Raw genomic sequence first — 17,653 nt, 5'->3', positions numbered from 1 at the left:
GACCAGAGCTCTCACGGACATCAATGGGACTTCTAAGCACACCACAAGAGCAAATAATCCCTGAAGAGTCACAAAAGTCTTAACAGCACTAAATTTTTTCAAGTATGCCTTGGACAGGACTTAAATTTTCTCTCTTCTAGACCACATGAACAAAGAAAAGAAAAAAAGTTAAATGAGGAATAATAATTCAAGTAGTTTCACCACATAACCACCTGTCTCACGCATGGGAAAAGTGCCTCCCTATGTAAGAGGAAGTTAGATTAAGCAGAGAGGAAAAGCACCTGCTCTGGGGTCAACCTGTAGAACACCTGGAACACTATGCTCAGCGTAGACAGCAGAGCGAAACACGGGGAGAAAAAAGGCCCCCAAGGAAAGGAAATGCTGTGGTCACAAGCCATTCTATACCTTTAACACAGTGGTTCTAAACAAATGTGAAATAAGGACAAAAGCAATGATTATTTTTAAGTGCTATATTAACCTTAACCTGTGTGTGTGTGTGTGTGTGTGTGTGTGTGTGTGTGTGTTATGCACACAGGGGTTCTGATGTGAGTGACTGAAAGGAAGACATATCAAGAAAGAGAACGAAGACATTTTTCTTACTCGTTACAAAAGCGTGTAAAGCTAAGCAGTGACCTGGTTCACATGCCCACTGTAAGGCACATCTGCCACCTTTCAGAAATCCTGTAGACTTTTTGTCTGAATCAGATTTGACACAATCATTACTGTGTCTAAATAATATTTCTCAAATAAAATCATGGTCCTATTTTTTTTTTAAATAAAAGTTTTCTTTTCTTATGTTGACCTAATGATAGAGCTCTTTTTGGTTTTTTCCCACTTTACTGAGGTATTTATTGACTCCATTTTGATTGAGTGGCTAAACAGTCATTCAGATGTCTAACTTGTGGCAACGATCAAGGGAGAAAAAAATCAAGATTTGAAAAATCATAGGTATCTGAGAATAGAAAACCTACTTCGGTTTCTCTGATTCCTTTTTACTGCTTCTGATGCTTCTGGAAGATATGTCTTTTTCAGAATCAGTATATGACTCAGATCCACTGCTACTTGACTGCCCACGTTTTCTCTTGGTTTTCTTGTGGTGCTGATGCTTCCTTTTCTTCTTTTTCTCTTTCTTCTTTTTTCTGCTTGTTTGTTTGGGCTTTTTGTTAGTGTCACTTTCATCTGAAGGCTCTGAATTCAGAGGACTCCTGTTTGGGAAAAGCAACATTAGAATTATTTTCAAAAGAGAATTAGGGAAATAATATGTAAGTAAGTATGCAAATAAACAAATATGCAAAAGGAAATTCTATAAATGCCCACACAGACTTACTATGTGCCCATACATTATACAGTACCTTCCTGGATTGCAACTCACCTTAACGATTTAAGAGTTGGACCTAAAATAACATCAGCCGAAGAAATTCTAATCTTTCTAAGATTTCTAAGCTTGTAAACCTATATTTTCATAGCTATATATTTTTAAATTAATCTACCAGTTATTTTATCAAATACAGTTTTTTTAATGCTATAAAAGGTTTATTTTCAGTCTTACATATTATGCCAGCATATCCTTAATGCCAAAAAAAAAAAAAAAGGTTTAACTCTGGTCCTTGTTTTTTAAAGTTATAACAAGATCTTCCTCATTACTCCCTCTCATGCATTAACTATTCTCAATTTCTAAAAGCTTCCTACACTTTTAGAGTACATCATATTAATGAGACCGTTTGGCCTATATTTGTGAGAGAGGTCATTTCTCAATCCAGTGATCTATAACAAAATTCTTTCAAAGCTGGGTAGAGATGCGTGCCATTTTGCTTTCCCCAAAGTTTTCATGAGGTTTTATCCTATCCTTCTATTTTTGCATGCAACTTCTATCTTTATGCAACTAAAGAAATATCTGAATTACAATATTCTAAAGGTTACTAATGAGGTTAATAAAGTTACTTAAGAATCACAATGATGCCATTTCCCTTGTGGCCTAATTACTGGCAGTAACTGTGTCAGGTACTTGCCACTCCAATGGAAAGGGAAAAAAAAAGGATAATCTGTTAAGAGTGAGATAAGGGAAAATAGTCAAAGATTACCTCATTACATCAGGTAAAAGGAAGAGTTTTACTTAACTCTTTTATCACAGGGTTTTCTATGGAGCATCATTCAAACTAAGCTATAGATGGTACACTGACAAAGACTAAACATCCACCTATCAAAAAAACTACCTGAAAAAAAAAAACAAAAAAACAAAAAAAAACTACCTGGTCAGTAGCAACTCTTCAGAAACAAAGGCTGTGACCTCTTCAGTTTGTTGGCTCAGAGATGTTATGGTTTCAACACAAAAGCTTGGGTTGCTCAGCCAGTCTAATTCTGCACATGGGCAAAAAGGAGAAAAGATCAATGAAATTAGCTCAACAGGATTTCTAAAGCAGGAAATCCATCTTACCAGCTGACATCTTAATTCACAGCCAACGTCAGCCAGACATTTTGAACAGTCCACAGAAGCTGAAGGGAATCCATGAAATTGTTATTTCATAGGGCATGGGGCTTTAACACACTCTAAAATATTTAAAACTGAAATCCTCTTGTGATATCAGGCTGTAGCTTAAGCAAAAGCCATGTAATAAGCATGGCCTAAAATACAACAAGGCTTTACGTATTCCATCCACACTCTAATGAGCATGAACGCTTCCAAAGCATTAGGTTTTAATGACCCCAAATTTGATTTAAACAATTCTGAAAAGTTAAAAAAAAATCAAATCATGCATAGAAACCCACCAGGCTTAACATTATTCCAGAAGATTCAGATATTTTTCTTTAAAAAAAAATTCCAATGTTCTTAGTATAGTAACTTAACATAAGCTTTTCCTTATAACAGTACTCTGTGAAAATAAAAACAGAAGGTGTCAACTTTTTAAATTAATGCTAAAATTATATAAGATGTTAATAATGATTATCTCTGGACAGTGAGGTAAATGTCCAAAATTTTTCTTCTTTCTGCTTATCCATTAATTTCTAACTCTTCTATGATGAACTATTTCTAAATTACTTATTTTCTAACTTTTAGGAGTCTTGGCTGTGAAGGAAAGAAAAAGAATGGTGGCAGCAAGGGGGCCCACGGTGGTGTGTGTATTTTGTCCTGCTTTGTTTTAGGATGGGAGGCCACAGCATAATCACATGCTCAGGAGAAAGGACCCACAAAATGGTTGAAGTTAGAAGAGAGAAGAGTTAATTACATTTTTTAACAGTTGTACTGGGATATAGATTATATACAAGGTTCACCCATTTAAAGTGGACAAGTCAGTGGTTTTTAGTATATTTAGAATTGTGCAACTGCCACTGTAAGATAATTTTAGAACATTTTCATCATCCCCAAAAGAAACCCCACACCTATTAGCAGCAACTCCCCATCACCCACCTCCTGCCCTCCGACTCCCACAACGAGCCCTAGGCAACCACGAATCTACTTTCTCTCTCCGTAGATCTGCCTATTTTGGACATTTACTGTAAACAAGATCATACAAGGTATGGTCTTTTGTAACTGGCTTCTTTTGCTTGGCATAATGTTTTCAAGGTTCATCCATGCTGTATCATGTATCAGTACTCCATTTGTTTTTATTGCTGAATAATAATTCCATTTTATGGCTATACCACATTTTATCCTTTAACAGTTGAGGGACACTTGGGTTGCTTCCACTTTTGGCTATTATAAATAATGTTGCTATGAACATCCAGGTACAAGTTTTTATATATGGACATATGTTTTCAGTTATCTTGGGCAGATATCTAGGAGCAGAATTGCTGGGTCATATGGTAACTCATGTTCAGCATTTTGAGGAACTGTCAGATTGTTTTCCTAACTGCTGCACCATTTTATACTCCCATTAACAAGGTATGAGGATTCCAATTTCTCCACATCACTGCCAGCTTGTTACTCTCTGTCTTTTAGATTACAGTCATCCTACTGGGTATGCTGTTTTCTCACTGTGGTTATGATTTCCATTTCCCAGGTGACTAACGATGTTGAGAATCTTTTCATGTGTTTGTTTGTTGGTCCTTCATATTTCAATAGAAATAGTTATTCAAATCTTTTCCCCATTTTTTAACTGGGTTGTTTTTTTATTATTGAGTTGTAAGAGTTCTTTATATATTCTGTATTCTAGTCCCTGGTGGTAACTGCATCTTAGTGAAGAGGGGATATTGGAATGTATGCTCCATGAGTACCTTATTTTATTCACTGCTGTATCCCTAGCACTGAGAGCAATGCCTGGCATACATCAGTAGGAGTTTAATAAATATTTGTGGAAAAGAGGGGATGAAGGAAGGAAGGAAAGTTCCTAAAGAGAAAAGGTACATTGAAAAGCAGAGGAAAAAGGGAAAGAAGAGAGAGAATCTAGCTTATGAAGGGCTTTACTGTAGGTCAAGCAACAGGTTAAGCACTTAATTTACATCTTTTAATCCTCACAACAACCCTCTATAGGAGGTACTACAATCTTCATTGTACAGAAGAGGAAACTAAGGCTCAAAGGGATCAAGTAATTTTTAAGGTCATACTTAATAAGAGTTAAAAGAATTCTTCATGCAGTCTTTCTTCTATTGTCTCCTTTTTCCTTCTGTGGGGTTCCCTTCCCTTGGGCCTAATTCCTGGCAAGAGGTATGTGAAAATAGTTCCTGTTGCTCACTGAGGTCACAATTATTTTCACAATAACTGGATTCTATCATGAGCAAAGGAAAAGTGGGAAAAAATGGAACAAACAATATGCAAGGAGAGATGCTCTCAAAGAAGTCCATTATATTTTTACATAAATATCTGGATAGTGAGGAGAGCTTGGAGGAAATGTAAAGAAATAGATACGTTAAAACAACAAAGTGTGTAGCTCTCCAAAGTCCTTCAGAAGGTACAAAAAAAGCTTTTAAAGGATGCATTTAAGGCTTTGCCATATGGGACCACTGTGGGGAGAGAAAAAAAGTAGTTTATAAAGAACTAAAACTCTTGGGTTTTGAACTCAGATCATCACTGACCCTCTGAGTGACCTTCATCTCAATCAAATGACCTTTTATAGGAACAAAAGGTATTTTTACCTGATAAGAAGTTGCTGCTGCTTTTTGCGGGGTGGGAGGAGGGAGGCTAGCATATTAGCAGTAACCATGTGTGGAATATTAAAGTAATAATCATTGGGTGTTAGGCCTAGAAAAATTTGGGAGATCACCTAGTCCACAGATTTTCAAACTTTCTTAGCCAAGGAACTCACTGTTCAAGCACAGTCTTTCAGAGAAGTTCAAAATGCAGAACAGAAAAAGCAGGATGCCCTTGTTGGGGGCTCACAGGGAGGGAGCAGGTCCACAAAGGCTCACTGGAGCACAGCCTGGATACCCTTCCCTCATTTACAGATCAATAGCCAGAGGCTCAAAGAAGTTAAGTCACACACACATCTGAACCTGGATCTGGGATCCTCCATCCAGCCCTCTCTAACCATGCCATGGTGCTAACTCTTCACCGCCTCAGCTAAGGAGTTGCTTTTCCTAAGTCTCCCCGCAATCGGTACAGGGGACTACGACAGCAATTTTCACATTGTAATCTCATTATCTGCATGTCAAGTCTTCCCATCATATTCTAAGCCAAAGGCCAACAACTCAAATCCTTACAGGGACCAGATGAGTAATGATTACTATGACACTATCGAGAGTGACAACAGAAAAAAAGAAAACGACAAAAATATTCTTCCAGCCAAATATATCAACTGGTTTACAACTCGTGCATCCAAGTTTCCAGCTTGCCTCCACTCCCACTCCCTTCTTCCCAAACCAAAAGAAACATGAGGGCAGGAGCCATGACTATTCACTCCTGTATTCCCAACTCCTAGCACAGTGCCTTGGTACAAAGTAACTGGAGTCAATAAATATTTGTTGAATAAGTAAAGTGAATGAGGATCTGAATCATATCTCTGCATCCCTGTACCCCCAGCACCTAATTTACAGAACTGAAAAAATCTGATTGTTAAAAGCATGACATTGGGGCTTCCCTGGTGGCACAGTGGTTGAGAGTCTGCCTGCCGATGCAGGGGACACGGGTTCGAGCCCTGGTCCGGGAAGATCCCACATGCCGCGGAGCGGCTGGGCCCGTGAGCCATGGCCGCTGGGCCTAAGCATCCGGAGCCTGTGCTCCACAACGGGAGAGGCCACAACAGTGAGAGGCCTGCATACCGCAAAAAAAAAAAAAAAAAAAGCGTGCCATTATCTAGGTATAAAGTACTACTTTATAATTCTTCCAGTCTTCATTGTAAATTCAGATTTAATCATTAAAGAATGGAATATCTACTATGTGTCCAGGCACAGTTCCAGGCTTTGGAGGCACAGTGGTGAACAAGTCCCTGCTCACGCGGTGCTTATACTTAATCATAACATTAACTGTTCATGTAATACATTTGCATTCTTAAATTTTAATTACACAGAATCCTGGAAAGTTATCTGAGATCAAAAGATGCTTTATTAATCAGATTGCAAAGTCCTTTTCTATATTTACTTACATCTTCAAATAATTTACAAATACCAATTATGTATTTAGATAACTGTGCTAATACCAAGCAGGACGTAACACGTTACAGAGAAGACTAGCAGGATACCACATGTCTAGGGTTTAAGATAGAGAAGATGACTAGCTAACAAATCTTTTGTCCCGGCAGGTTAGTAAGTAAATCACAGATTGAAACTTACCTGGAAATTAGCACCCTGCTATACACATACACACATCTAAGAAGGGAAGAAGAGTGGAAGTATCAGGCAGAAAAACCACTTTAGAACTACTGCCTAACAAAACCAGGCAGGCATCTACAAAAACCACATCATGTGTAATTTTACAGAAAAAAATATAATGTATCATCACTGAATACTTCAAGCTGAAATGCTTTTTGCGATTATATAAGTTTATTATATAATTCTATTTCTCCATCACTAGTGAAAATGCTTTAATTCAATTCCACTATAGATGGAGGGAAGAAGGAATTGTCATGAATAGATTTAAATTTTAAAAACAAATTTTGGGGGGCTTCCCTGGTGGTGCAGTGGTTGGGAGTCCACCTGCCAATGCAGGGGACATGGGTTCATGCCCTGGTCTGGGAGGATCCTGCATGCCGCGGAGCGGCTGGGCCCGTGAGACATGGCCGCTGAGCCTGCACGTCCGGAGCCTGTGCTCTGCAACGGGAGAGGCCACAGCAGTGAGAGGCCCGCGTACCGCAAAAAAAAAAAAAAAACAAACAAATTTTGGGGACTTCCCTGGTGGCAGAGTGGTTAAGAATCCACCTGCCAATGCAGGGAACACGGGTTTGATCCCTGGTCCAGGAAGATCCCACATGCCGCGGAGCAACAAAGTCTGCGCCACAGCTGCTGAACCTGCACTCTAGAGCTCATGAGCCACAACTACTGAGCCCGCGTGCCACAACTACTGAAGCCTGTGCACCTAGAGCTCATGCTCCGCAACAAGAGAAGCCACTGCAATGAGAAGCCCGTGCACCGCAACGAAGAGTAGCCCCCACTCACCACAACTAGAGAAAGCCCGCGCACAGCAACGAAGACCCAACACAGCCAAAAATAAATAATTTTTTTTAAAAATTAAAAAGTTAAAAAAATAAAAACAAATTTTGAACCACAGGTGGATAAAATACCCTTGTTCTACACCCATTCCCCATTGTATTAGGCTTTCCCCTGCTTTTCCAAAGTTCACTGTATGGCACTTTCCTCTTATGAAAGACCTTCAACTAGTACCTATTTTCACTAGCCAAAATCCGAAGAGGATTTTCGCTTTTACCAAAAAAAAAAGGCGAAAAGCAAAAGTAGCCTTCAGTGTTTGTGTTGCAGCGAGCCTTCAGAGAGGCAGTGAGCACCCCAAGCAGCAACAGTGGCCTCACGAAGCTCCCTCCCCAGGAGGGAGCTCAGCATCAAGCCGCCATAGCTTTGAACTATGTCTGTGAGTATCTGTGCTTTATCCTGATTTACTCTGTGCATCCGTTAGCAAGATGTGTCCTGAAGTAACTGTTTCTTCACTGTACATCATTTCAGCTTAGGACAGGTTTCATCAGAACGCTGCTCTACCTTCAGATAGTGGGGGAAACCTGTATAACGAAATAGCACTGATTATGAGTTTACGTAAACTCAGAGGCAAGCACCATCCCTTCAGTGATAATTCAAAAGACATTTCTAGGGCTCTACAGCATACATATTAGGGAAGGGGGTTATTCCTTTAGAAAGAATGAGCCAAGCTCTTTGTTTTGATGGAAACACTTGATTCCTGACAGAATCTGAGAGCACAAGCATTTGTACAAACAGCACTGGCAAACATGACTAAACTGCATTTAAGACAGTGAGTACAGAGAATCTAAGCAAAGTCAGCCTTTCCACAGAGTTAAGCTACAATTTGAAGAGACCCAGGGATCCCAAGTGTAATGTTTAAACAACCAAACCCCAAAGTACAATATCACAGTGTGGTTTATAATACAATTTCCGGTGTCAGAAGGACCTGCGTTCAAACACTGGCTTTAAAGTTCATTAGTTGTGCAACTCGGAACAAAAAGCCTAATCTCTCCAAGTTTTCTCCTTTCATCCAGCACCTTTTCCCTGACAGCCAGGCATGGACAAACCCAGGACAGCCCTCAGGGAGCGGACACACTGGCAGTCATTTACATGCAATTAGACAAGGCCAAGATAAAGAAAAGTTACAGGGTATAATGAGAGCACACAGCTGGGTTCCATAGTCCATACTAGGTATGGATCAGAGAAAGCTGCCTGGGAGAACAGCTCAATAAGACCTAAAGGATGAGAAAAAAAGTAGGCAAATATGCTCCTAGGAAGCATCTAGGCAGGGGAAATGGCTTATACAAAGGTCTGAGAGTGAGAAAGCATGACTCTCTGGGCAACAGGAGGGAGCTGCTATGGCTGGACCACTGGGAGTGAGGGGGTGGGGCGGGGGGAGCAAAATGAAGCCAGAGAGGTTCAGGGGCCTAAGAAACCCTATCAGAGTTTGTATTTACCCTAGGAGCAATGGGGAAATGCTTGAGTTTGTGGCAAGGGTGACAAAATCAGGCCTAGGGTTCAAAAGATCAGCAGCAAAGAGCATACACGTTTTGAAGCTAGATTGCTTGAGCTCAAATCCTGCTTCTGTGCCTGTTTCCTCCTCCCTAAAAATGCTGACAATAATACCGACTTCACAGGGTTGTTATGAGGATTCAGTGACTTAATATGTATTTGTAAAGCATTTAGACCAGTGAATGGCACATAGTGGTCTTTTTTAATTTATTTTTTATTGAAGTATAGTTGATTTACAATGTTGTGCCCATCTCTGCTGTACAGCAAAGTGACTCAGTTATACACATACATTCTTTTTAATATTCTTTTCCATTATGGTTTTTCCCAGGATATTGAATATAGTTCCCTGGGCTATACAGTAGGACCTTGTTGTTTATCCATTTTATATACAATAGTTTGTATCTACTAACCCCAAACTCCCAGTCCCTCCCCCACCCCCCCCTCCCCTGGCAACCACAAGTCTGTTCTCTATGACTGTCTTTCTGTTTTGTAGGTCGGTTCATCTGTGCCATATTTTAGATTCTACATATAAGTGATAGCATATGGTATTTCTCTTCCTTTTTCTGACTTACTTCATTTAGTACAATGATCTCTAGGTACATCCATGTTGTTGCAAATGGTATTATTTCATTCTTTTTTTATGGCTGAGTAATATTCCATTGTATATATGTGCCACATCTTCTTTATCCATTCATCTGTTGATGGACATTTAGGTTGTTTCCATGTCTTGGCTACTGTGAATAGTGCTGCGATGAACACAGGGTTGCATGTATCTTTTTGAATTATAGTTTTGTCCAGATATATGCCCAGGAGTGACATTGCTGGGTCATATGATAGTTCTATTTTTAGTTTTCTGAGGAACCTCCATACTGTTTTCCACAGTGGCTACACCAACTTACCTTCTCACCAACTTACATTCCCACCAACAGTATAAGAGGGTTCCCTTTTCTCCACACCCTCTCCAGCATTTGTTATTTGTACAGTTTTTAATGATGGCCATTCTGACCAGTGTGAGGTGGTACCTCATTGTAGCTCTGATTTGCATTTCTCTAATGATTAGCAATGTTGAGCATCTTTCCATGTGTCTATCAGCCATCTGTATGTCTTCTTTGGAGAAATGTCTTATTTAGGTCTTCTGTCCAGTTTTCAATTGGGTTGTTTGGTTTTTTGCTGTTGAGTTGTATGAGCTGTTGGTGTATTTTGGAAATTAAGCCCTTGTTGGTCGCATCATTTGCAAATATTTTCTCCCATTCTGTGGGTTGTCTTTTCATTTTGTTTATGGTTTCCTTTGCTGTTCAAAAGCTTGTAAGTTTGATTAGGTCCCGTTTGTTTAGTTTTGTTTTTATTTCTATTGTCTTGGGAGACTGACCTAAGAAAACACTGGTACGATTTATCTCAGAGACACACAGTGTTTTTAAATAAGTAGTTTTAAAATTCTGGCTGTGGTGTGGAGAGTGGTTCAGGGAGTGACTATTTAGAAGGCCGTTGTAATAATCCAGGGGATGACTGTGGTGAAAATTATGCAGTGGCAGTGAGAATAGAGGGAAACTAACGAATTTAAGAGTTATTTGGAAGGACTGGATGAAGAACTGAATGGGGGGAACAGGAAGTTGAGGTATGTGTCTAAGTTTTGGCCTGGGAGAATGGCGGTGCCATTTTCTGACGTGGACACAGGAAGAAGAGCAGGTTTCAGGTAAAAAGACAATGTGTGCAGTTTCTTCCCCCAATATAAATAATAACCTGCTTCATATGCCTCATATCTTCCAGCCCAACTCTGTCTGAATATTCAACCCCCAAGCAACAATGTTTTAGAGTAGACAAGCCTAATAAATCTGATGGTGTAGAAAGAAAAGCTCGAGAATTGGAGGGATCACACACTGAGGTCTTTCTGCTGCTCCTAACACAAGGGAGGCGCTGGATACCTGTTTGTTGACAGAATGAATGTTACTGAATTTAGCCTCCCCAAAACACTTACTGAGCGTGATGCCTGCTTAAATCCTGGCCTAACTCTTAACAGTACCGAGAGAGCGGCGAACAGAGCCTCTCTCACTTGCTTTGGTATTGCTCATCTTTCCTGTCCAGGAGTTTTTTGTTTCTGTTTTTGTTTTTGTTTTTAATTGAAACTCTGCACACACCAGTACTAACACCATCTTACATTTTTATCACATTTTATAGTGTAAGGCCAAAAGTACAGTGCTTCTATTTTTAACAGCAAAAGACCAGAAACAGTCAAAATGTCCTTAATAGGGACTGACAGAATAAAGTATGTGACATCCACACTATGGAGCTCTGTGGACCAGTCAAAAGAAGTGAGGAAGACTTCTATACTCCACTGTAGAGTGATGTCTGGGATTTTAGGTAAAATGCAGAATAATATGCATTTAAGAAACAGAAGTGTGGGCTTCCCTGGTGGCGCAGTGGTTGAGAGTCCGCCTGCCGATGCAGGGGACATGGGTTCGTGCCCCTGTCTGGGAGGATCCCACATGCCGCGGAGCGGCTGGGCCCGTGAGCCATGGCCACTGAGCCTGTGCGTCCGGAGCCTGTGCTCCGCAACGGGAGAGGCCACAACAGTGAGAGGCCCGCGTACCGCAAAAAAAAGAAAAAAAAAAGAAACCGAAGTGGAGGGGGGAGGAGAGATAAATTTGGGACTTGGAATTAACAGATATACATTACTATATATAAAATAGAGAAACGATGAGGACCTATTGTATAGCACAGGGCACTATATCCAATATCATGTAATAACCTATAATGGAAAAGAATCGGAAAAAGTATATATATATATATATGTATGTATAACTGAATCAATTTGCTGCATATCTGAAACACTGTAAATTAACTATACTTTAATAAAAAAAAATATTTAAAAAAAGAAACAGAACGGAAATGTAGTTGCTCATGTTAAGGAGGAAAGAAATGGAAGGATATCATTGATTACTAAAAATTCTAAACTGTAGGGGAAAGTTGGAGAATTGAGATGGAGGTTTATTCTCCGAAAATAACTGGGTTACACGTATTTTCAACTTTAGAACCATGTAAATGTTTCACAACATTACAAAATGGGACCAAATCAAAAAGAAGAAAAACACAATCCCCCAAAGTTAAAAACAAATATACCTAATTGTATATCAAACTGGTAATGAAATCACACAGAGAATTATTTCAAATGAATTTAAAACACAGTAATTTGACAGCACATGGGTTGTGGGATACAGCGTAAGGACAAATAGAACCATAAAGAAATAGTGAACTATTTAGTATTAGTCATACTACTATTGTTATTTTGGACCTATATATAATTGGATTAATGACACTAAGAACTAATATTTTCAGCATAAGAGGAAATGAATATAAATAGTAAATCAAAGAAATCAATTAAAAATCTCATAATCTTAAACTTGGATTAGAAATATCAGTATGAAGTCATGATGTATTTTTCTCTTTCTGGTTCTGGCCATTGAAAATGTTTAGAAGTAATGACAACCCAGTGCCATGAGTACTCCCAATATCCAATTTGTGGTTTTAACATACCCATACCATTTTCCACTAAAAGAAACCAGGGTTCCTTTGAGAAATGGTCAATTCCAGGCCATAATAAAACATGTAAGCGATGAGCTCTGAGCAGCTTTTAGGGCAGAAAACAAGGAAGTGATTAAAGACAACGGGTTTATGCTAAAAAGACACAGGCCCAACTTGATCAAGGCCCCATCAGCCAAAAATGGGACAATTTGAGCATTAGAAAATAGTATTCGCAATGGACTGAAATATAAGTATGTTAAAAATTCATGAGTTCATAATTAAAGGGGGTGGGGGGAGAAACACCTCACTTGTCACCTCTAAAAGTTGCCAAGACCCAAACTTGTTATTCTGTAAACTAACAAAAGGAACAAACCAAGTATTCATCCTGTCCTTCCTGCCTGAACTGTATTTCGGGGTATCCCAACAGTTTTGAGAAAAAGTTCTTTGTAGGATAACTGATACTAATAAATATAGGAGGAATGCTAAAAACGGAAAATACCCATTTTGTAACCCCAATGAAATGGTGGATCTAAGCAATAATCATAAATGGCTGCAAAAATCATTAGGTGAAAGACTGATGGGCAGCTTCATAATGGATGAATCAGGCCATCCAGGAATCCACTGATCAATCTTACCACTAAAAGGGAGAAAACTGGACAGCTCATCTTCCTGATTTGGCTCAACAGCAAGTGTAGAGCACACCCAATGAGGTAGTTTCAACTAAAAAAATTGTACCTGAATCTAATTAACTCTCTACATCTAACTACCAGTTTACAGGAAATGCTAGGGTAGAGAAGCATGTTAAATGACACCACAAGGATTTGGTGGGAAATGTCTATAGGACAAATGATGCAGTTTCCTCAACAAATCACAAGGGAAAATAGAAGGGAGGGAGAAATTGTTTTATATTTTTTAAAAAGACCTAAGAGACATATCCAAAATGCAGTGTTGGATTTCTTTGGATACTGATTCGAAGAAACCAACTGTAAAAGGCCATTTTTGAAACAACTCTGGAAATTTGAACATTAACTGACAATTAGATGATATTAAAGAATTATAGTTACTTTCATTATGGCTAATAATGTTGTGTTTAAATTTTTTAAAATACAGTACTTTATAAAAAGCTCTTAACATTCTCTAACACCATACACAAAAATAAACCCAAAGTGGATTAAAGACCTAAAACGTAAGACCGGATGCTGTAAAACTCTTAGAGGAAAACACAGGCAGAACACTCTCTGATATACACTGCAGCAATATCTTTTTGGATCCACCTCTTAGAGTAATGAAAATAAAAACAAAAATAAACAAATGGGACCTCATTAAACTTAAAAGCTTTTGCACAGCAAAGGGAACCATAAACAAAACGAAAAGACAACCCACAGAATAGGAGAAAACATTTGCAAACAATGTGACCGACAAGGGATTCATCTCCAAAATATACAAACAGCTCATACATATAGCTCATATTGATACAGCTCAATATCAAAAAAGTAAACAACCCAATCAAAAAAAAAGAAAAAATGGGCACAAAATCTAAATAGACATTTCTCCGAAGAAGACATACAGATGATCAAAAAGCACATGAAAAGATGCTCAGCATCGCTAATTATTAGAGAATTGCAAATCAAAACTACAGTGAGGTATCAACTCACACCAGTCAGAATGGTCATCATCAAAAAGTCTATAAACAGGGCTTCCCTGGTGGCGCAGTGGTTGAGAGTCCGCCTGTCGATGCAGGGGACACGGGTTCGTGCCCGGTCCGGAAAGATCCCACATGCCGCGGAGCGGCTAGGCCCATGAGCCATGGCCACTGAGCCTGCGCGTCCGGAGCCTGTGCTCCGCAACGGGAGAGGCCACAACAGTGAGAGGCCCGCGTACCGCAAAAAAAAAAAAGTCTATAAACAATAAGTGCTGGAGAGGGTGTGGAGAAAAGGGAACCCTCCTACACTGCTGGTGGGAATGTAAATTGATACAGCCACTATGGAGAACAGTATGGAGGTTCCTTAAAAAACTAAAAATAGAACTACCATATGACCCAGCAATTCCACTACTGGGCATATACCCTGAGAAAACCATATTTCGAAAAGATACATGCACCCCAGTGTTCACTGCAGCACTATTTACAATAACCAAGACATGGAAGCAACCTAAGTGTCCATCAACAGATGAATGGATAAAGAAGATGTGGTGCATATATACAATGGAATATTACTCAGCCATAAAAAAGAGTGAAATAATGCCATTTGCAACAACATGGATGGACCTAGAGATTATCGTAGTAAGTGAAGTCAGAGAAAGACAAACACCATATGCTATCACTTATATGTGGAATCTAAAAAATGATACAGATGAACTTATTTACAAACCAGAAACAGACTCACAGACTTAGAAAACAAACTTATGGTTACCAAAGCAGAAAGGTGGGGGGTGAGGAATAAATTAGGAGGTTGGGATTAACATATATACATTACTATATATAAAATGGATAATCAACAAGGACCTACTGTATAGCACAGGGAACTCTACTCAATACTGTGTCATAACCTATACGGGAAAAGAATCTGAAAAAGAATAGATATATGTATAACTAATCATCTTGTTGTACACCTGGAATTAACACATTTTAAATCAACTACACTGCAATATAAAATAAAAATTAAAAAAAAACGAAAATAAATAAATTTTAAAAGAATAAAAAGCTCTTTTGCAATCATTACCCCGATGCGGGTACCCAGAACATGTCCAATAAACACTGGTTAAGATAAATGACAAGAGCAACACTCCCCTGTAAACCTGCCACTTCACCCTCCCAAAATAAAAGGATTAATCCTTGGCCTGTTATTCAAGTCAGTACCATCCCTCATCACCAGTTCCAACCATATTTCCCAAGGTGCCTCCTTACACCTCTACATTTCCAGACAACTGAACTACCTGCAGTTTTTTGCAGAGGTCTCATGTTTTCCTTCGTGCGTGCCTTTGAAGGCCCTGGAATGCCCTTCCACTATCTCTTTGTCCAAATCTACCCTCTTGAAGACCCATCTCCAAAGTTAGCTCCTATATAATGCTTTCTTTGAACTTCCCCACAGAAGTCATTATTCCGCTGGTTCACCTGTGTCATCTATAACATCCCACCTTGTAAGTACTGTTACTTTTTTGTTAAGTACTTACTATTGGTCTGTACATTCAGCTAATATTTATCGAACACCTACTACACTTTGGGCCTGTGCTAGGGGTTAACGATGCTGCAATGAATAGACAAACACTGTTTCTGACTACGTGGATGTTACGGTCTAGTAAAGGATGACCAAAATTACACTAGTTATATAAGAAATTACTCACAATTATGAGAAGCATACCAAAAAAAGAAATGTAGGAATTACGACTGGATACGATAAAGGTGTCAGACACAGCTGGACTCTGCCACAGAAGGGCATGATTTAGGATTAATCACTTTAAATTACAATTCACTATGTGCCACAGCTTTTAACAATGCAGATCTGGGAACGCTTAAGGCCTAAATAAAATATGTAATGCCATTACCTGACCTACAGTCGACCCTCAATAAATAAATGTTAGTTCTTATTCCCAGCAGCTGTGCCCATCTGGAGAGAAACTGTGTTTGATTAGCCTTTGGATCCTAATTCTCTAGCTCTTGGTCTGCCAAAAGATATGAGTCCAATAAACAATTCAGAAATAAGGAGAACAGAGAAGGAAAAAAAGCTGTAATAAGAACACCCAGCATTTGCATCAGGAGTCTCCCCGAGATGTGGAGTACCATTGTTTCCATCTTACAGGTGAAGTAACTGAGGCTGGGGGGAGAAAACGGGGCTCAACAATATGATTACATGTAAGTCCCAGCTCCGAAGCCTCTCCCGGTCTGTCTTTCTCCTTTTGGACTCTACAACTCTAGCCCAGAAACCCGGACGAGCGCCGCTGCTCCTCCCACAAGGCTTTGCAACACCGCGGAGAACTCTGGGATACAAATGAATAAACAAATCCAAGGCAAGGGCGAGACCTGGGCCCGAGAAACTCCGCCCTAAGCCCACCAAGTACCTTCTTCATCCCTTTTGTGTGCTTACCTTTCCTGGGGCTCCCGCTTTCGGGCTCCTCACTAACACCCGCAAAGGCGGGGAACAGCGCCATGTTCACAGGCCACACCGCCTTTTCACTCCACAAAAATGGCGGCGGGAAGCCGAGGCCGGTAGTAAGGCCCTTGCGGTCGGTGTGCACTCTGGGAAGTGTAGTTTTCCCGTCGGTCCTTTGGCTTGTACCCAAGCCGCGGGGGCGGGGCGGAATGAAAGGGGAAGGGGCGTGATGGGGGAGGGGAGGAAGGGACCACTTCCCAGTAATTAGTACCGTCAGGCTTCTGTGAGAACCAGAAAATGCTGAGACTGGAGGTGCAACTGTTCTGAGCACAAAGTTCAAGGAAGTTGGGATTCTGATTACACCCCAGAGTTCACACCATGGCTTCCTGAGTCAAATCAAATTCCCTAAGCTTCAGGGGTTTTTTTGGGTTTTGGGGTTTTTTTTTTGCGCGGGCTTCTCACTGTTGTGGCCTCTCCCGTTGCGGAGCACAAGCTCCGGACGCGCAGGCTCAGCGGCCAAGGCTCATGGGCCCAGCCGCTCCGCGGCATGTGGGATCTTCCCGCACCGGCGCACGAACCCGTGTCCCCTGCATCGGCAGGCGGACTCGCAACCACTGCGCCACCAGGGAAGCCCCAAGCTTCAGTTTTGATGAAATAAAAATTTGTATTTTAAGGCAAGATAAAAATTTAAACAAAATTTTTCTCTGCCCATTTGTACCTCCTCCCTCCCATCTAGTGTGCATCCTGCATCTGCATTATGCATTAACCAGACCTCCGCAATGGCAGAAATACCTGCTCAGCCGTAAAGATCAATTTTTCTTTTTCTGGTGCCAGCTGGGTAATTCCTCAGAAGATAACATTCCTTTCTCAATCCTGTAAGGGGTCATCTATGACCCACCACTCACCCTGTATGTGTAGGCATCTTTGGTGAACTTTATGTACAATACCAATATGTCATTTCCCTTAAAGATAGTGATTGG

The 17,653-nt window shown here is 40.1% G+C and overlaps 1 protein-coding gene across 4 annotated transcripts in view; it reads right to left on the bottom strand.

The window, feature by feature from the left end:
* Positions 1 to 16,751, bottom strand: part of NRDE2 (NRDE-2, necessary for RNA interference, domain containing) — a 45,557-nt gene extending 28,806 nt beyond the window's left edge. For all 4 annotated transcript variants that reach the window (XR_009544395.1, XR_009534644.1, XM_060170756.1 and 1 more), the window contains exons 1-3: positions 16,668 to 16,751; positions 2,250 to 2,358; positions 972 to 1,205 (exon numbers count right to left, since the gene is read on the bottom strand). Coding sequence is in view for 2 of the 4 variants with exons in the window: in XM_060170756.1 (XP_060026739.1) it covers positions 972 to 1,205; positions 2,250 to 2,358; positions 16,668 to 16,731 (407 nt within the window). In the remaining 2 variants the exon portion in view is untranslated. The remainder of the gene's footprint in view (positions 1 to 971; positions 1,206 to 2,249; positions 2,359 to 16,667) is intronic.
* Between the last annotated feature and the right edge of the window lie 902 nt (positions 16,752 to 17,653).

This window comes from Lagenorhynchus albirostris, chromosome 1 (genome assembly GCF_949774975.1).
Source record: "Lagenorhynchus albirostris chromosome 1, mLagAlb1.1, whole genome shotgun sequence".
Classification (NCBI taxonomy): Eukaryota; Metazoa; Chordata; class Mammalia; order Artiodactyla; family Delphinidae; genus Lagenorhynchus; species Lagenorhynchus albirostris.
The sequence above is the reverse complement of the archived record's forward strand: the minus strand, read 5'-3'. Positions and strand labels throughout refer to the sequence as shown.